The sequence below is a fragment of the Alternaria conjuncta genome, assembly GCF_024043145.1.
Source record: "Alternaria conjuncta strain BMP 0040 chromosome Unknown scaffold_5, whole genome shotgun sequence".
Taxonomy (NCBI): Eukaryota; Fungi; Ascomycota; class Dothideomycetes; order Pleosporales; family Pleosporaceae; genus Alternaria; species Alternaria conjuncta.
In genome coordinates, this window is record NW_026250094.1 from 292592 (window position 1) to 312394 (window position 19803).

The window sequence follows — 19803 nt, forward strand, 5'->3', positions numbered from 1 at the left end:
TGAGCCCTAATGCCACCCGTATGTAGCAGGTGTCTATTGAGTCATATTTGCGCCTTCTTCGTTCGAGAGTTTGAACTTCTTTGTGGAAACCTCGTCGATTTGGCGTGGGGTGAACAAGGAGACGACCTAGAGCGCGCAAAGCTGCAGCGTCCCGCGGCGATGACGTTGTGCAGTGACAAACATTCAGACAATAGACATCCATAAAAACACCGGGCATCTAGAACGTGATCATAGCAAAGACCCTTGAACGCGGGCGTGAAGTTGGTGGTGCCCTGCTTCAGGGACTCTCGGAGATCGAGCCGCGGCACGCAAGCGATCGACGCGGCGGTCCTGTCGTCATCAGCGAGGCGCCGAACTTTTGATTGACATGTCCGAAGTCGTCCACTCCCACGTCCGCACGTCCACGGCCATGTCGAATGCCTCAATAACGCCCCAATTCCATCTTCACGTCCGGTAGCTGCCTCGTCTACCCCCCGCCAGCCATGCGCGCCCCGCTGGCTTTCTCCGCAAAGGCCTGGCACGGCCCAGGCAACGGAGCCCTCTTTTCAAATATACAGTCGCGCATCTCGACGACAACACCCGCCATTGCGAGGTCCTTCGCTACGACACCGATACCGAAAGCTTCAATACCCAAGGCGTCACCCAACAGCTGCGCGCCGTCCCTCTTCGCGCGGTCATCAATCCTCCGATTCGCAGCCGCGGGCACCACACGCAACAATGGCCTACACACACCAGCTCGCATGTTCACGACATCGCGACTACTAGCCGAAGCCTCGAGCAATGCCAAGCCTGCGAAGCAGCGCATATCATATAAAGAGGAAATCAAACAAAAGGGCATCGTAGACTTGGAAGAGCACGATGGCGAGCCCGAGAACGAGGAACAAGGCTTTGCAAAGTCCGAAAAGGCGGCGCAGGCGAAACAGGTCAACTTGAGCGCCAAACTCAGCAAAGACGGGTCTGGCTCTTCGGGCGCACCAGGCGGCATGAAGGAGATCTGGAGACTGATCAAAATTGCCCGACCTGAGCTCGGCGTACTCTCCTGGGCCTTCCTGTTCCTGCTCCTTGGTTCTGGCATTTCTCTCTCGGTACCCTTCTCAATCGGCAAGATCTTGGACGCCGCTACTTCGACTGAGAACACCAATGGGCTACTCTTTGGTGTTTCTCCGTCTATCTTCTACTTTGGCCTGGCAGGTGTCTTGACGACCGGCGCTGCGTTCAACTTCGGACGTATCATCATTCTACGAATCGTTGGAGAGCGCATCGTCGCGCGTCTTCGATCGCAGCTCTACCGCAAGACCTTCGTACAAAACGCCGAATTCTTCGACGCCAACAGGGTTGGAGATCTCATCTCCCGCCTTGGTTCGGATACCATTATCGTTGGAAAGAGCATTACACAGAACTTGTCGGACGGTCTACGTGCGCTCGTTAGCGGTGCAGCTGGTTTCGCCATGATGGGTTTCGTCAGTCTGAAGCTTACCGGTATTCTCGCCCTGATCGCCCCGCCTGTCGCCCTCGTCGCCTTTTTCTCCGGTCGATCGCTACGAAACCTCAGTCGTAAAATCCAGAAGAACTTGGGAACATTGACTAAGATCGCCGAAGAGCGGTTAGGGAACGTCAGAACAAGTCAAGCTTTCGCTGGAGAGGTTCAAGAAGCATCACGATACAACCGGCAGATCAAGAGGATATTTGCTTTAGGAAAGAAGGAAGCCGTGGTTGCCGCGAGCTTTTACGGAAGTACTGGACTAATGGGCAACCTGACCATCATCTCCATCCTGTACGTTGGTAGTAACATGGTCAAGAACGGCGTCATCTCTATCGGTGAGCTCTCCTCGTTCTTGATGTACACCGTCTATGCTGGTTCTAGTATGGTTGGTCTTTCCGGCTTCTACGGGGAGATGATGAAGGGTGTTGGAGCTGCCAGTCGTCTCTTTGAACTCCAGGATCGCAACCCAACAATATCGCCCACCAAGGGTCTTCCAGTGAAGTCGGCTCGAGGCCCCATCGAATTCAAGAACGTCAACTTCAGCTACCCGACCAGACCAGCGGTGACCATCTTCAAGGACCTCAGCTTCAGGATTGAGCAGGGTACCAATGTGGCCATCGTTGCACCCAGTGGAGCTGGCAAGTCTACAGTCGCTAGTCTCCTTCTGCGTTTCTACGTCCCCAACTCTGGAACCGTAACCATCGACGGCCGAGACATTACCACCTTGAACGCAAAGCAATTGAGGAGGAAGATCGGTTACGTCGGTCAAGAGCCCGTACTCTTCTCTGGCACAATCGCGGAGAACATTGCATATGGCGTACCCAATGCTACACGCGCTGAGATCGTGGCTGCTGCCCGAAAGGCCAACTGCCAGTTCATCAGCGATTTCGTATGTACAACCCCTATCTTATGGGAGCCCCGCTAACAAGTACAGCCTGATGGCCTTGAAACACACGCTGGCGCAAGAGGAACTCAACTCTCCGGAGGCCAGAAGCAACGTATTGCCATCGCACGAGCACTCATCAAGAAGCCCGACATCCTTATCCTCGACGAAGCCACGAGTGCTCTGGACGCCGAGTCCGAAACTCTTGTGAACCAAGCGCTTAACAAGCTTCTCCAAGAAAACAACACAACTATCAGCATCGCCCATCGCCTATCAACGATCAAACGGTCCGACCGTATTATCTGCATCGACTCTGAAGGTAGGGTAGCCGAGGAAGGCACCTACGAACAGCTCAGCTCCAACCCAGAGGGCGCATTCAACAAACTCATGGAATGGCAGATGAGCGGTGGTGATGTGCCTGCTAAGGACGTCAAGGCCCCAAAGCCTACAGAAGAAGAGGAGGTCGAGCGAGAGCTTGATGAGGAGAAGGAAGAAGCTGCTGGCCGCAACCGTGTCTAGTGAAGCTGCATCTTTATTTGTATCATATTCAATGGCAGTCGTGGCGATTTTGCGCGACTCTCCTGCTTCCTTCATGGAAGCAACGGTGGGCAAGCCCGCCACCAACAATGAACCTCCATACAGCACCCAGGTTGCTGCACGCTTGGGCCCAGACACGTATTCCAAAGCAGAATGCGCTCCGCAGGGAGACTAGAGAGTGATCGCCCTCTCGCATGGCGCTATTTAAGTGGTACTATTTGATCACATAAGAACTTATACGATCACGCTCCTATATTGCCATAGCCTAGGATATAGTTCACGTTCTGACGACCCAAGCATGTGAGGCTTGCAGCTATAATCAAACCATCATTCTCCTCTCAATATCACTCTACACTCTGCAAAACATGTCGGGACGCTTCACTAGCTCCTTTAGCACCCTGATCGCACCCTGCATGTCATCACATAATCAGGTACGACACCACTCATAGCACGCACCACAACCTGATACATGAGCGGCTACCAATCAAAGCTCTACTGGACACACTAGCGTACCGAACAGGCAATCTCCCCGTACATCGTGAGGTAACGCGATGGTGACGTCATGCAAACCGCGCAGTCTAGACCCTCCACACCTAACGCGCGCTGACGCGATGTATGCTGTGATGCAAAAGCAACGTGCCATATAATCCCCATCTCACTCGACCCAAAAACCCACCCATCCCAAACCAATTCCTCCCTAATGCTCAACACCACATCCCGTCTTCTCCGCCTCTCCACATCCACACTCACAAAGCGAAGCCCAGTCCCCATCGCCAAATCCTTCAGCACAACCACCCCCCGCCTCTACGCCGCCAAAATGGAAGCTTTCAAGAAAGTCGGCAACCGCGAGAACGCGCCGCCCAAACACGAAATGGTGCATTTCCCCGGCCTCATGTCCGAAAAACGCAGCTTCGGCGACTTCCGCACCGTCCTGCACACAGGCCTCTACTCGCAAATCGTCGCCATGGAAGTCCCCGTCAACGGCGAGATCGGCGACGAAGTCCATCTCGTCGACCAGATCTTGCTTTTCACATCCGGTAAAGGGCTGGCGACGGTGAATGGCAAGGACCAGGAGGTTAAGGCTGGTGATGTTGTTGTTGTGCCGGCTGGGACGCAGCATCAGTTTGTTACCAAGGGGGATCAGCCGCTTGAGTTGATTACGGTTTATGCGCCTGCGGAGCATTTGCCGAGTAGTGTGCATAAGACTAAGGAGGAGGGGGATAAGGCGGAGGAGGATGAGGTTGATGAGGCGCCTGAGTGGGCGTTGAGGGGGAAGGGGGAGAATGAGAAGGAGGGGTTGGTGAAGGAGAGTGGGAAATATTAGATGGGAAGGCTGTGTAGTCTTAATGATAAGCGTGTTCTATGAGGCTGAAAGGTTGTGCGTTGTTTGTTGGTGTAAGAGATCGTGAGCTGGGGTACGTCCTCATACGACTCATCCGCGAGGAGATACTCTACGAAACAGAGAAGTATCGCATCTCCAAGAACCCCAGGGGTACGTCCATAACTAGAAATCGCGTAGGAGGTTAGACCTCAACCCATTCCGTAAGCTGTTCCTTGCGAACCTTGTGTCGCAAGAGCCTCTTCTCTTTCCCCTCTCCATCAAAGACCGCGGGTACGATTTGTATGTCAGACTCGCTGCCAAACTTCATCGTAGTCTCCCATGCCTTCCCTTGTTTGAGCTCCCCAATATCGTCCGCAATCTTGAGAGCCTTATACTGAACACCGTCACCCAAAGTATCGCCACAGTCCCGGCTTGATTGTGGGAGCTTGATGCGACCGCATCCAAGCTCATTTTCTGGATTGAAGTTACACACCAACCACGGCGCTCCTGCTCTTCCATTCTCCTCGATAGCGACGACGAGGACGAAATCAGAGTCATCAGTCCAGGATAGCTGCTTTTCGTTGTTTTTGGCCCTTCTCTTGTCACTTTCCACGTCACAATCCTTGAGACGGAACACCCGGCCCATTTGCATAAACACAAAGCCTGTGGCGTCGTTGCCTCTGGACTCGTTCTTGACACTAGATTGATCTGGCTCAATATCCTTGGGCTGGGCTCCTGCGGTCTCGGCATCGGATGCTGCCTTCCATATGTTGATGCCAATTATGTTTCTGAGTTCCGGCCACTCGCGCTCATCGCCCCAGTCCACGTCATCATCCTCGTACTTCAGCTGGTCAAAGCAATCGGGTACCAGGCAGAAGTGGTAGTCGCAATGCATTCCCAGTCGGAGTGCGCCATTTTCGATCCCGTGTAGTGCGCGATAGACCTTTTCGCGCGATACTTCATTAAGAAAATCGGTCTCTTGGATCGCTTTGATGAGTTCGGCGGCGGTTGGACGTGGTTGGGTTTGGCGAATGGGTTCTGTTTCTTCCGCCTCTTGCCTCACTTGCTTGAGCCTCCATTCGTGGTATCTGCTCATGTCTGCTAAGTCGGGAAGCAGTTGTTTTATGTCTCGGGGTTGGCGATCAGAGCCGTCGTTGTTGGAGCTAGGATAGCTAGCTTGCGACATGCCGCTAGCCATGAGTTCTGCAAATATCCTCTCGCAATCGGCGTCGGTTAGAGTTGACATGGTATCTTTGCGTTTGTTTGTTTGAATTTGAGTGAGAAAGAAAGAATGAGAGAGAGGTCAAGTTCAATTTTGCTGTGTGAAAAGTGAACTTTGTTACGTGTAAAAGCTCTTCGGTTGAACCATGGTACCATCAGTGAGTCACATCGTCTATGATCCAAACTTTGAACCCTTTGCAGATTGAAAAAGACACAGGTCTCTTCCCTCTCAAATAGTGATACTCGATGTGTTCTTACCGCGATTCTATGCTCGTGAAGATGGACTTGGCTTGTTCAGCCAGTGTATGTTTCGCGTAGTGATATTTATGTAGTAGCCTCATCCTGAAGATTAGGCCCACGACTTTCCATAACATCTAAACTTGATACGAATGCTACTGCATCGAACTTGAATGCAATAATTAGTTGACCACGGTGGACAACAACAGCTTAAGGAGAGTGGGAAGTATTACCTGGGTAGATGGGAAGTTTAGCAGACTTGGTAGATCGCGATAACGCATACTTGAATTAATTGTTGACTGTTAATCAGGGTCGTGCTACAAACTTCCTCATATTGGTTCACGGCGGTCTCGGTTGAATGCCTCACTATCGTGGTTTTGTTTAATACTTCATCCAGGTACGATGATCGTTCTCCGCAGCGATTCAATTCGTTCGTCTAGACAATGCTGTCCAAGCATATAGTTCAGCTCGTATCTTAGAGGTCGAAGTAGTGTTTCGTGTCCACACGATGATGTAGGCCGTGCTGTATACCTTTTGGACAGCAACCTTAAAGCCAACTTAGACGACATTGTAATCCTCTTGAAGCCCAAATGGTCTTCACACGAGTGGTTCCTCAATTAACGCTATGCCTCACTGCCCAAACGGGGGTCGAAGAGCGACTGCTACCGAAGCTGTCACTGTTCGTTATGACGAGGCATCGTAGGATACCCGTGTTCATAGTTTGCTACCATATTTGCGCGTAATCTGTGATTCATACGACAACAAGTCATTCTGTCTGTACACACAGTCAGTGTCGCAAATACATGACAGTCACGTTGCGCTTTGGGGTGCTTGTGAGAGCAGTTGCGCGGTCCTCGTGAGCTTGTATGGCGCAATGTAGCAATCACGTCGGTCAGGTTATTAACCACCCTTTTTGACGTGGAATCCTCACTCACGCACCATCGACTCCAAAGTTAACCCAAGACAATCCAGATTTCTCCCTGATACCTCTACCGATCACGATGTCTGCACCCTCCAAGACCTTTCCGCTAAATGATCTCCCTACCATGGCCTTCGACGGCTCGGGCAAAACCGACACAGTCCGGGAGAGATATTGCTCAATGCTCAGAGAAATTGCGGCGGTGGCCGGCCAAATAGAGTTCACGATTGGTGAGCACTATCACCATTACTCACCCAGCGTCCGTACTCTCGTTGATGAGTTCCTGAGCTCAGCATGGGGGCAAATCATCCACGTATGCGAAAGACCGTTCGCTGTGATAGAGTCAGGGCTTGAGGCAAACCACCAAGCAGTGCTCAACCAGCAGTTTCGGCATGCCGGCGGAGCAAGTTCCCAGGTTTTCGCAGGCCTCATCAATCGCCCACCTGCCAAGGACGGGAAGAAGGCCAAAGCCAACGCTACTGTTAGGGAGATCATCGTCTTAGTAAGGAAATGCATTGAACGAGCGAAGCTGGCATGCCGTACTTTGTTCTGGACGTTGACAATTCCTGGATCGGGCTGGGATCCACTCACGCGCCAGCTGGAGGAATCTCTGAACGCATTCAACACTATACCTACAGCCCCGAGCCGAGGAATACTCATCGAGATAGCCCTTCGGAGGAGCATGGGAAAGAACGTGCTAAACGCAAACAACAAAGTCGTGAAGAGGATACCAAACCAAGTCGCAAAGCAAAACATCGAAGCCTGGAAAACCTCAGATCGTGTTTCACAAGATCTCCGCCTCGTGTTCCACACAAAGCAGAACGGAGCACTATTTGACGGACTGGAGCGCACCACCACCGAGCAAGCAGACGGCACCATCAGTATAACGTACGATGGAAAATTCATCAATTATCATTATGCCGGCACACCCACGATGCACTTCATCTGCGCCCACAACTGGTACGTCCCTGAGAATCTTGCCAACGCTGATACGATGCGAGATTGGATAGTCGGCTCAACGCGGCCCAAATGTCGTTTGTTCGCCCATGCCAACGAGATTTACACAATGTTAAGGGAGGAACATCTGGGAACCGCGCATATGAACGCCGTGGGAAGCGCCCGTCGGCGACTCGAACCTATTGAGACCGCAGTGGTCACAAGATTCGAGGCAGACCACCGACGGGTGCACCAAAAAGAGGATTTTCCACTGATTCGTCCAGTTGTGATAACGGACTTCCACGGCAACCCCTCCAATATGAGCCTGGTCGGACGCACTAAAGACTACGGCATCAGTATCTCTAGGAGTCTGAAGCCGACATTGTGTTGTTTTGCATGCCGATGTATTTATGGCTATAGATCCTTGTTCACCCCAATCGATCAGGAGACACAGAAGCGGGAGTTCATCAGCTTTGACTGGAAGGACCGCATCATCGAGCATTGTTGTGCGGAAAGCGCAGCGTCGATGCAGTGTGCTCTTTACAACACTGCACGTAACGGAATGGCGCATCAGTAGCTTGGCGATGTTCTTTCGGCAAAGCTACCTACAAAGACACCTCGCGCTTGTCTCTTGCTCCCTTTCACGGTTCCTCTCGCCCTGCACTCGGGCGTGGCGAATACTTCCTGCGTTTCCATGGCGTACACATGATCTCTATCGTTTTTGTTTGTTTTTCTGGAGTCTTCTCTTTTTAGGGCAATGTAAACACTTGAGGTACCGAGAGTGTTTCTTTGCATCGCCTTTCCTAGCACTGGTTGTCGTCATACGACTATTTCGATCGTCGTTGGTCCTTGGGCGGGATTACTTAGGTTCTCTTCTCTCCTTGGCTTGTCTCTCCTCACACTCTTTACATTGGAATTGCTTGCGAGTAGTTGGATAGTAGGATACTTATACTACCATCTACAAATGACCGATTCCATCCATGCGACGACGTGACTTTGCTCTGTGTTTGTTGATCGTTTGAGACATGCCCAGGTGGACATGACCCCGGGAAAATCAGCTTGTGTTCTTTCAAGAGATGTCGATGTATGAGGCTGATTCTAGGGCTTCGACAAGATGTCCCTGGCTAAAAACACGATTCAAAACTGAGTATCGGAGTATCAAGTAGCTTGAAGGTGGATTACAGATGTTGAGCAGCAGCAGTACTGGTAGTGACTCACATGTATATTACGCAATCTTGGAGATACCCTTATGGTAGGACTGTGCAGATAATGCGCAGTCGATCAAAAACCCAAGCAATCGACTGAATGACCTGTTGGTCATGATAGCTACATGTGTGCGATGCCATATCCTGGTTGCCATCCACTTCGCCCAGTGCCCAGGTGGCACTGCGATGACGCAATGCGCAACGAGCCATCCCGACCTCGGGACTTGTGTAACGCAAACTAACTAGACAGCAGAGCTCTTCCACAAATAAGAGGAGTTCCAACTACGATAGACATTAATATTGTGGGATGCGCTGGCTGAAGAGAGATCGCGTGAGCTAAGAAGCGAGGCACTGGGTCAAGAAGATTTTGTTCTACATTCTGTGTGTAAGACGGCCTGATATGATATCGCTAGGCGCCGTCACATACATCTACGGCGGTTTACATTTTAAGGAAATCTAATAACGGCGGCGATGGATACAAAAGAGTGACTGTCCTGAACGCGAGAGAAGATACAGATCCGTTCTAGGGCACATAGTAAAGATGACTAGAAAAGGCTACGCGATCCTGTCCGCACACTCGTTGCCATCGCGTTCGGAGAACGGCCCGATACTTAAGATTCCGGCTTCTCTAACCACTGCGGATGACGTCAGGGACCTTCTGCCGAAAGATATTGCCTGTGGTGGAAAGCGTGGAGAAAACCGCGGCGACGATCTGGGCCTCGGATTCCGTCCCGAACTGCGTTGTCATACACCACGGCTTCTTGTCCTCGAGATCGCTCATTTTATCTCCAAGCTTCACAGCCAAACGCTGAGTTTTGTCTCCTAGAAGAGTTCCCCAGAATCTACCTGTTCGCGGGATACGGACCCTGTCGCCTTCGATCTCAGATTCAGGCTTGAAATTGAAGATCAGCCATGGCGCGCCAGGCGTTCCGTCCCGTTCGATAGCCACGACGAGGACAAAACCGGAATCGCTCCAGGGCATCTGTACAGGGTTGTGGGACAATTTGTTGTAGGTCTCTCTCGACTCGTGTGAGAGGTAATCAACCCTGCCCAGCTGCATGAACGTGAAACCGGTATCATCATTGCCAGTGGATGAATTGCTGGAAGCGGATTCGTCTGAATCGTTATTCTTGCGCCGGTTGTTACTCTGAGGGCTTGTCTTGGTCAGGTTGATACCGAGTATAGATCCAGGTAGGATGTCGCGCGGGTCCATCCCGTCGATGTCGTAATCTTCGGGGACTAGCTGTAAGAGATCCATCCTCAGACAGTAGTGATAGTTGAGATGCGTTCCCAGGCCGATGTATGAGCGTAGGTCGGTACTCAACATGTCACAAAGAGTCGTACGGGAGTCCTCGGAAAGAAAGTTTGTCTTTTCAATGGTCTTGATGAGGTCGGCGGCGCTTGCAGGTTCAGGGAGTTGTCGATTGAGATTGCACTGCTTTTGGCTCCAGTCTTGAAATCTCCGTAGATTGTCCAGGTTGGGGAGTAACTGGCGCATGAGAAGCTGGCAATCTTCCTCGACATCTGGATTGTCCGTACGGAAAGAGCCGTCGTTGTTGTGGTAGCCGCTTGTCGAACGTTCTATCAGCCGTGCTGAAATCCTCTCGCAATCGGCGTCAGTGAGAAGTGACATGGTTAGATAGATCCCGGGAGTGAAGTTGAGTTGAGAAAGGTAGTACAGGGTATCGTGGATGCGACTTGGGTATGCTTAGTTTGCCAGCTGTTCGCACAAATGCTCGCGGTGACGGGTGCTTCTGATGTTGCTAGTCTCTAGCAAACGCTTGGTAGCTACCTAGCTAGACAAAATCACCAAGCGAGTGAGTGTGAGTCAACACGCAAACGACTTGGCTCAATCGTTCGGTAGCTAAACACAATCAGCGCACGCATAGCGCAAGCAGCAATCCCCGACCACGGTCTCTTCGGGGCCACAACCAGTTGTACAGAAGACCCTGTCAAGTGCGCTGCACGGAGCAATCTTTTTTTTTCAGTCGTGCTTAACGCTGAATGAACCCTAGAAGAAGGTACCAAGCCTGAGCTCGATTTCCTATTGGCGTGAGGCATTGGAAATGCGATCATGCATTCATTATTCGCTACCGTGGGTGTAAATGGAGCAAACCACTTTAGATGAACAGCCTAGCAAACCACCATTACTAGATGTTTATTTTCTAATGTACAGAAGGTTCTTTTGCGAGAAGACCTCTTAGGATTGAGCGCGAAAGATAGAAAAGTGGAAATGCGGAAGTTCGGAAAGTGGGGGAGAGGTTTGAACACGCTGCTGGACACGCAGCGCGATCGTCAGCTCTATCTCATCGGTATCGAAGGGACATGCGCTGCCCATTGTGAATCGGTCATAAACTCACCGTGATATTCCATCGCGACTTTGCTTTCCGGGTGGTGTATGGGTTTTCGTCATGATGCAGCTGAGTTAGTCACGCATTACTACAAGTGGTAAGAAGGATTCTCAGTGATCTCACAAACCTCCACATCAGAGCGACGAATGGAACAATGCCCGAATTCAGGGTCGTGACAGTTGCATCACAGATCTGCAATTGAGACTCGAGGCGTGTGGGGCCGCTAAGAGAGCGTTTTCAACGTTCTTCCACCATGGCGGAACACGATAGTGACGCGGACCCTGCGCGCGTTCGCGGTGGTGGACGGTGGTCTGTCAGCCTTGCCGTGGCGTAGTATGACATGTTTAGAGGCAGTCTAGATTAGAATACGGGTGTAAGTATTATGCATATCCTGACATTGGGCGAACTCAAGTCTTGGTGCGGTAAGTTTTCGTGTGGCGTTGCAACGACGTAATAGCGCTGCAATACCCCGATCGCGACATTTTCGCGAAGGTACTGGATGCACTCAAGATGAGGGGAAACATGGCAGGATTAGTGTCTTCAGAGAGGAACAGCGGCCGGAGTCACGATAGGTAGCTCGCGGGGTCGGGCTCTGAGCCGAAGTTTGGTTATCAGATGCGATAACCGCCGAGAGACCGAGGACCGGGCGGCGTGACAATGGCATGTTACAGAATTTGCGCGACTATGTGCCGAGAAGGCCTGCGCTTCAGCTCGTGGTGATTGCGGTGAAGGCTGGTGGTGTAATATAACACGTTCGGTGAGCACCATGATCAGGAGATGGGGCTGATGCCGTGGGCGCAGCCAAGATAGTCGCAGGATGGTTTGATCTAGGTCTATATCGGATAAAGTAGGACATGACAAGTGGGAATACGAGCGGTTTCGGCGATGGGGCGCTGACAAGCGTCATTCGGCAGAAGTGGGCGTTCGGGATGCTCATCTCAGCCTTGAAGGCGTCGTTGATCGGCAGTAGGAAAAGCGTCCGGGCGCGGCCTCTGTCGAACATTTGTCCATCACCACCAGACCTCACCTCATGCCCACGCCCTCTGCCACGGCTAGAATCCGCCCAATACGAATTTCTTCACAGTTACTGTCCACCGTGTCAACGATCTCGGGAATTCGCACGCGGCTGCCACTCGGTCGTGTTCGTTTGCCAGCCAGTCGAGGTGAGTGATGCCACGATCTGATAAGAAATTCGGTTGCATCGAAGCATCAGATAACCACCACCATCCCCCACATGCTCTGCGGTCGCACATCTCCGTCGTCCGCGGTTCAACAAACAAGTGCGCCATGCACACCCGCACCGCGCCTTGCTGTTGCATTGAATTCCCCATGGCCATACCAAGTCAGTTCTTGCTAATCATGGTCCGCGCTAGCAGTCCCCTTTGTCGCGTCCCCGGCAGCACGCCCATCGCTCCTTCACCTCACTCCACGCAGGCACATGGCAACCTCGACAGCGACCATGCCCAGCCCCATTCCTACCACGGCGACCTCCCACCCTGACGACCCAATTCCTGCCGAGCCAAAGGATATCCCACAGCTCTCACTCCGGCCCTCGCCGGCACAGTCGCAGCCGGAGCAGACGTCCCCCAAATCTTCAGGCGAGTCCACACTATGGACCACCAGCAGCGATGAGTCTGAGGCGCCCATGACGCCCATGACGGAGCCCGATCCGGGCGTTGAGGAAGTAGTCGATAAACTACAGGAACTGCCTACCTCGGCTGTCAATTTCTCTGGGCAGACGCGTCCTCGCCGCGCATCCACCACGCTCATTTCGGACAACCCAAATGACATCAGACGGATACTGGGCGAGGGTGAGACGGCCACCAAGCTCATCAGCCAGTGCTGCGGTGGAGGATGCTGTCTGCTCAAGACACTGGCCCCGGACGCGTCGTCGCCCAACTTCATACCCGTCGTCGTCCCCGACAACCATGCCTTCCGGAGCCTCAACCTGCAGCTAGGCCCGCTCGGCCTCGACAGCGAGCTCACCGACACAATTCCGCTCCCTCCCGCCAACATGTCCTTCGAGCCTCTGCCGTCTAAGGACACCAAGTACGTCTCGCAGGTGCACAAGACGCCGCCCAAGTACGTTCAGCCACACCCGCCCTACGAGGTTTACTCGGCGCCGCTCTACCACGCACGCGAGTTGACCAAGCCGGGCGCTGAGAAGAGAACCATCCACTTCGACATCGACGTTACCGACTATCCCGACGAGGGAGGCGTCGACTTCAAGGTTGGCGGTGCTGTTGGCATCTGCCCTCCCAACTCGCAGGAAATGGTCGATGAGCTGTTCGATCTCCTCTGCATCCCCAAGTTTGTCCGCGACAAGCCAGTCACACTCAAGACCCAGACGGGAAGATGGCCGACCATCTGGGGCGAAGACCAAGCCCGCGAGCTTGTCACAACCAGACGCGAACTGCTTACCTGGTGTGCCGACATCCAATCGCACCCGCCCACCAAGAATCTCCTCCACGTGCTCGCCGAGTATGCTGAAGCCCCCAACGAGAAGAAGATCCTGACATACCTCTGCTCAGCTCAAGGACAAGCAGCCTTCTGCGACCTGCGTACTACTTCTCACTTCACAGTCTCACAGATGCTCAGCGCATTCCCTTCGTCGAAGCCGCCGCTACCGCACCTCCTCTCCGTCCTCACTCAGCTGATGCCTCGATTCTACTCCCTCTCGAACGACCCGCACATCTCGTCGGCGCGCCCCGGCCTTCCCGGTACCCGTCGCCTCATCGAGATGGCCGTCACAATCCATGAGACACCCGATTGGCATGCTGAGGGTGCTACACGTACAGGTGTAGGCAGTGGCTTCATGGAGCGCATGGCACACGCCTTCATCACAGCCGAGAATGAAGGTGTCGACCCCCGCAGCATCCTCGATCTGCGCATCCCCATGTTCCGCGGGCTCATGGCGAACCCTCTGTCAAAGCAATTTGGTGGTGAAGGCCCCATGGTGCTCATCGGAGCGGGAGTTGGCATGGCTCCTTTCCGTGGATTCATCCTGAACCGCCTCAAGAACGCCAACTGCGCCAACAAGATCTGGCTCATCCAGGGTGTCCGAGACTCTATGCTCGATGAGCTCTACTCGGGTGAACTAGGCGACCATGAACGCGAAATCAAAAAGGTCGTCCAGAGCCGGAAGGTCAAGGTGGGAGGCTCCAACGAGGTCAAATACGTCCAAGACGAGGTGCGAGTACAGGCTGACATCGTCTGGTTCGTCATCAATGCTCTCGACGGACGCATCTTTGTCTGTGGCTCTAGTAAGGGCATGGGCGAAGGTGTCGAAGAGTCCCTGATTGATGTCGCGATGCAAAAGGGCCGCCTGAGCGAAGCGCAAGCGAAGGAGTTCTGGGCCAGGAAGAAGGAGGACGGACAGTACATTGCCGTAAGTACACTCTCCAATCATGCCTACCTTTCACATACTAACGAACACGCAGGAAACATGGTGAACATGCCCTCTCTGAACATCTGTACATACAGTTACGGCTTCCGTTTCACGACCGCGTCTCTATCCTTATCGCTACCACATTGCCACGGCGTTCGAACAAAAGGTGTCCTTTATAAATCATATAGGCAGAACAAACATTGGTCCGCACTTTCAGTCGAAGTTGGCTGTTCATGGCCTCTTCGTTTTCTGGGTTGGGATATTCGTCATCACATTAGAAGGACATGCGCGCAAGAGCATGGCGTTTGTCAAAGGCTGGGAACAGGCAATTTGTTTGCGTTATTACTATTGTCAAGTCTAAATCATCATATCACATGTTGTTGATAGTGGGAAGAGAACGTAATGAAAGATGTTATTACAAGTTGTGGTCTTCTGGTGTCGAAAGGTTGGTGCTTGAGTGGAAGCTGGTATCTTCCCAGTGCATTTAACAGTATCAATAGGGGTAGCTACCGTTTATGTCGCATCATATGAAGGAATTTCTCGAGGTAGAAGTATACGTTACTTCGTGAACTATCTACTTGTCAGAATTTAATACAACGTACGCCCCACGAGTCCTGGCCACCTCTAGTAGCATACCCTCTTACGCACGTGCACTGTGCGCCAAATCACACTTTGTCGTGAATCTAATGAGTTGATAGAGCCTATCTACAATGCAATAGTCTGGGTTGCGCATCACACGTTGATCGTAAGCCTTGGTTTCAATGTGTCTCAACCATGGTTCTCCACGTTCGCTACTCTACAGCGTTTTAGCATTGGGGTGAAACGAGTTCACTCACTTATATCGCATCTACCAAAACAGCATCGTTCCTCTGTTCTTCCACTCTCCATAACGACTAGGAAACCTCATTCGATACGCGTTCTAAGGAAACATTATACTCTAGCATGGCAAGCCAACTCCCAGACGAGGTCCTTCTCCAGATTCTGCACTACCTTCCCAAAAGTGTCAAGCACCCCAATCCCCAAGCCGACTTATTGAATGCGCTCTCGACGTGCAAGCAACTGGCACCACTTGCCCGAGAGGTTCTCTTCTGCGCACCAATACTGTACTCAAGCAAGGTCGACCAATTTCTCGCTTCACTCTTCCAGTACCCAGACCTGCGACACAAGATCCGCAGCCTGACCATCGAAACGGAGATCCGTGGGATGTGCATAGGACCGAATCCTATTCCAGCACTCGAGCCTTCGCTACTATCAAAAGCCATCAGCCACATCAGCACATTAGCCATCGATCCCCTGACGAAACAACACTTCGCCGAATCCCTGCATGCCGGAAACGAATACGACGGACCAAGCATCCTCCTCAGCCTCGTGCTGACCATGCTACCCAATTTACAGGAACTGTATCTCGGGGGCTCGATACTGTACAACTTTCCCTTTCTCCAACCCCTGCTCTACCATAGCAGCCTCTTTCCAGCCCACACCCCTGATCTAGGGCCTCTACTTCCTCTCTTCAGCCACAAACTCACCGTACTTGAATTGCCCAACGACTTCCGTACCTCGCCTTCCAGCAAGTCGGACTATCGGGGCTCTGTGCACGGTATACCGAAGTACTTCCCCGCGTTGCGCACGCTTGTGCTGCCGAGTGATAACGTGGTATATGCCTACTACAAAGAAGTCGTGCCGTCGAAGCTCGAACGGCTTATCTTGACCGACTGTCTCGGTAGGGAGGCAGAAAGGTGGGTGAAGCATGTAGCCAGGGCAAAGACAACGCTATTTCCCAACCTGGCAAAAGTGAGCTTGTATCACTGCTACCCTGGAAATGCCGCTAAAATGGCGTCGCGGGACTTTATGAAGAATGTGGGTATACTGTGTAAGTTTTCCTCCCGATCAAGATTTCGTGGTCGACGTTTTGTTCTAACAGTGTCCGGTAGTCTACCAGTATATTCCAGCCTTTCATCTCTGGAATACCAATGAGTTTTTCCATCCTTGGCTGTATAGTGGTGACGAGCTTGATCTTTCGGCGGCGACCATGGATGAGAAAGAGCGTAGGTGGGATAAGTCCGAACGGGATATGAAGAAGAAGCGAGAGGCTAGGAAAATTGCGTGGGGCGGAGTCGCAGGCGTGCGGAACCACACGGCATAGTAGAAAGGATATGCGCCTAAATTCTTTTTTCCGTAACAGGAGTTTATCATCAGTAAGGCCAACGCATCGTTGACGTAATGTTTCGTTAGTACACCCGCTATGAGCACACTGTACCAATTCTATCCGACACCAGGCCAACCTGTGCACAGTCAGTTTCCACATCCTTATATCGAATCTCTCATCCAAAAACTTACTCCAAACAGTCGGCCCATCATTAACCTTTGCAACATTAACCCGATCCCCCACCCTCCACACCTCCTCCCTGCCCTTCCCCCAAAACCCATACCGCCCAAACACCGGACTCCACTTCGCTCCCACATCAATCCTGCGATCCTTCTGCAGCCTTTTCAGCACCTCTCCACTCGGCCCCTCCCCCGGTTTCCCCGTCTTGTAGTCAATATTGATACTCTTGCACCTCACACAGTTATGCGGAAGCAAGATCTCCGTCCCCCCCTTTACCGTAACTTTACCCCAGTAATCTTCTTCGTACGGTTCATACGCGCCCTCCACCACGATATTAGGACGGAACTTTTCGATATCCATGCTCATACCTTCTGGTAGTCGGGAGGAAACATCATCGAGACTCGTTTGCGAGCAGAAGAGATACGGGGCGCAGTCTGCGAAAGTGATCTTCCAGGATTCGGCTACTGAGGGCTTGTGCAGGCCCATTGCCTTCTCCACGTACGAAGTAGTAAATGGGACGTATTTGGAGAGAAAACGGGTTAGTGGCGAGGGTGCAGCGGGTTGCATGTCCTGGAATTGGACGGCGCGTCGGTTGGTGCCTAGGTAGACGAAGATTACGGGGTAGCCGAAGCAAGATGTGAACCAGTCGTTGTACTTTTGGGGCATCAAGAAGGCGGACGTGGGGCTGGAGTGCATGTCGATGTTGATGGGGGATAGCTTTTCTGCGTCGGGTTCTAGTGGGATTTGAATTGATGTTGCTTTTGATGAGTCGCCGTACGCGATGTGTTTTACAGTGATGGTGTCGCTGGTCATTTCTTGGAGGAATTGCGTCATTTCTGGGTATTTGGCTACGGCCATGTTTTTGTAGCCTTCTTCGGTTTTTTGGAGGAGCATGAAGGAGCCTGGGTGATATTAACATTGTGCCAGTGTAAAGAGGATGTGGGAAGCGTACGGTCGTGCTTGAAACCATGAGCGGTGGCAACGGCTTCGGTGACCTTGACGGCTCGCAGCGACTTGATGGGGTAGATGTATATCTACCAGTACTTTCATCAGCACACGATCTCTGTCATCTCACAATCATCCAACATACCGCTGAGATCTTCATAGCCGTCAACCGCTGCATCAACGGGCTAAGAAGGTTGAGCAGTTGATACATGCCGAAAGGCACTACACAAAGTGCCGTGATGATCCATATCGGCGACACCTTCTCGATGTTGAAAGCGTACTCTTCCTCCATACTGCGCAATCAATTCGTAAATATCGAGAAAAGGAACCGTCGGTGGTCTTGGAAGTTGATGTGGTTGCGGTTGGAGATGCGCCTGACCCACGTGTACGCCTTACCAAGGCGCCAAGACATGTCAAACCTACTTGAGTAACCTCGGTCATCGGTCATCATCGAACCTTCAACGGCACGCAGTGGCGTCAGTATCATGCGACAGTCGTAAGAAAGTTGCATTGGTAAACACATTGTTAAGTACTCAAGCCGAGAAGGACCGCGGTACCTAGATGTCCGCAGTTCAAAGCGATGCCGGGTCCACTGTGTCAACTATACAAAAAACGCTCTCGAATAGCTTCAACGAGTTTGTTTGATCTTGATTCATCTAGCCACAGTCCTACAATCTGGACCCTTACACCCTCTTTCCGAAAACTCGGAACCGCTTCACACCCCCATCTGGGATAATCACCAACTTCGCATGCGTGTAGCCCCTGCCAGCCACCTCCTTAAGCTCAGCCTTATACTCATGCTCCTTATCCGGACCCGTCTTTTGCGGCTCCAGAACCTCAACCCACTCCTTATCATCATGAGCAGGCTCCTTCTCAAAGCTTCCAGCAAAGACCTGCACCTTTTGCGGGAAGTTACCCCTAAAGTGCGCAGTGTCGACGACAACGTGGTCGATCTCGCCCTTTGCGCCCAGCCTGACAATCGTCCAATCGACGTGTTCGCCACGCGTGCGCTTCGTTTCCCAGCCGTCGCCCATGTCTTTCCCGCGACCGGGGAGGAGGAGATTGTCTTTTGTGCCGAAATGTTGGTCCGAGCATGATGTTGCGACGCCGCCCATGACTGTGGCTGAGAGCTCGAAGATAGCATCTGCGGATTGGGGGAACACGGGTACAGCGACACCGTAGAGGCGGAAACGCGCAATGCCGCCGTCGGGGTACATGAGGAGCCGGACGTGGGTGTACGCCTTTTCAGTGATATTTGCCAGCTTCCATCCGTGCCGTTGGCTAGGTCCACATTCCTGCTTTGACAGAATTGTCTCCCAACCCTGGTAGCTTGGCTTCTTCACCTCTTCTTCCTCTTTCTCGTCCGTGATAAAAGCACCCTCGACGGCAATTTCTGGTGCATGGTTTCCGTTGAAGTGTGCCGTGTCGATTTCTACACCTGCTACTTTTCCGCTGGCGGTACCCAGTCTCAGTACCACCCAGTCGGCGGGTTCGGTGTTGTGACGTCGGGTTTCCCAACCGTCATACCAAGCTCCCGTATGTACGAAGACACCAGGTTTACGGACTGCTGGAGTCGGCGTTATGAGATTCTCGGCTGCGGCGAAGTATTCATCACTGAAAGAGAGGACTTTGGAGCCAAGTGGTGCAGATATGAGATCTTAATGCTTGTTAGATCTTCTGTCGAAATGCAAGGGTTATGGGCTTCTCACCAGTGTATTGGGACTTGAAAGTACTATCGATCTCATCAATTGGTATCGATTGCGCAGTGTTTGTGGCTACGCTTTTGACATCTTCTGGTGAAATGGTGCGAATCTCCATTTTGAGAGTATGATATGCAAGAAGAATAAGAAGATAAATGCAGTCTGCTGAAGAGAGAGAAAAGTAGGAAGTTTGTTTTGGGATTTGGCTGACTACCAAGAAGTTATGGCGGGGTGGTGGAGTGGTGGGGTAGCTAGACCCTGTGTGCCAACAGCTGCTGCTGCTATCGGAATCCGCCGATGCCTCCGCCGACTCGATGGATATTGACGGGCCGATCACGGAGTGATACCGAT

The 19803-nt window shown here is 52.2% G+C and overlaps 9 protein-coding genes across 9 annotated transcripts; 5 read left to right on the plus strand and 4 right to left on the minus strand.

The window, feature by feature from the left end:
* Positions 1-482: 482 nt before the first annotated feature.
* Positions 483-2885, plus strand: MDR2 (multidrug-resistance transporter mdr2; the record flags this gene model as incomplete). The annotated part of the gene is made up of 2 exons (XM_051468029.1): positions 483-2372; positions 2418-2885. The coding sequence occupies 2 exons, from the start codon at positions 483-485 to the stop codon at positions 2883-2885; spliced, it is 2358 nt and encodes a 785-aa protein (XP_051327621.1).
* A 718-nt stretch (positions 2886-3603) lies between these two features.
* Positions 3604-4227, plus strand: J4E85_003764 (uncharacterized protein; the record flags this gene model as incomplete). Its single annotated transcript, XM_051468030.1, has 1 exon — positions 3604-4227. One exon carries the CDS (start codon positions 3604-3606, stop codon positions 4225-4227), a length of 624 nt encoding a protein of 207 aa, XP_051327622.1.
* A 199-nt stretch (positions 4228-4426) lies between these two features.
* On the minus strand, positions 4427-5470 carry J4E85_003765 (uncharacterized protein; the record flags this gene model as incomplete). The annotated part of the gene is made up of 1 exon (XM_051468031.1): positions 4427-5470. One exon carries the CDS (start codon positions 5468-5470, stop codon positions 4427-4429), a length of 1044 nt encoding a protein of 347 aa, XP_051327623.1.
* Positions 5471-6728: 1258 nt separating this feature from the next.
* Positions 6729-8114, plus strand: J4E85_003766 (uncharacterized protein; the record flags this gene model as incomplete). Its single annotated transcript, XM_051468032.1, has 1 exon — positions 6729-8114. The coding sequence occupies one exon, from the start codon at positions 6729-6731 to the stop codon at positions 8112-8114; it is 1386 nt and encodes a 461-aa protein (XP_051327624.1).
* A 1256-nt stretch (positions 8115-9370) lies between these two features.
* Positions 9371-10375, minus strand: J4E85_003767 (uncharacterized protein; the record flags this gene model as incomplete). The annotated part of the gene is made up of 1 exon (XM_051468033.1): positions 9371-10375. The coding sequence occupies one exon, from the start codon at positions 10373-10375 to the stop codon at positions 9371-9373; it is 1005 nt and encodes a 334-aa protein (XP_051327625.1).
* Positions 10376-12552: 2177 nt separating this feature from the next.
* On the plus strand, positions 12553-14545 carry J4E85_003768 (uncharacterized protein; the record flags this gene model as incomplete). Its single annotated transcript, XM_051468034.1, has 2 exons — positions 12553-14481; positions 14534-14545. The coding sequence occupies 2 exons, from the start codon at positions 12553-12555 to the stop codon at positions 14543-14545; spliced, it is 1941 nt and encodes a 646-aa protein (XP_051327626.1).
* Positions 14546-15423: 878 nt separating this feature from the next.
* On the plus strand, positions 15424-16624 carry J4E85_003769 (uncharacterized protein; the record flags this gene model as incomplete). The annotated part of the gene is made up of 2 exons (XM_051468035.1): positions 15424-16217; positions 16480-16624. The coding sequence occupies 2 exons, from the start codon at positions 15424-15426 to the stop codon at positions 16622-16624; spliced, it is 939 nt and encodes a 312-aa protein (XP_051327627.1).
* Positions 16625-16743: 119 nt separating this feature from the next.
* On the minus strand, positions 16744-18044 carry J4E85_003770 (uncharacterized protein; the record flags this gene model as incomplete). Its single annotated transcript, XM_051468036.1, has 4 exons — positions 16744-16763; positions 16819-17709; positions 17760-17841; positions 17898-18044. 4 exons carry the CDS (start codon positions 18042-18044, stop codon positions 16744-16746), a joined length of 1140 nt encoding a protein of 379 aa, XP_051327628.1.
* A 391-nt stretch (positions 18045-18435) lies between these two features.
* Positions 18436-19570, minus strand: ALC1 (Allantoicase; the record flags this gene model as incomplete). The annotated part of the gene is made up of 2 exons (XM_051468037.1): positions 18436-19409; positions 19462-19570. The coding sequence occupies 2 exons, from the start codon at positions 19568-19570 to the stop codon at positions 18436-18438; spliced, it is 1083 nt and encodes a 360-aa protein (XP_051327629.1).
* Positions 19571-19803: the final 233 nt, after the last annotated feature.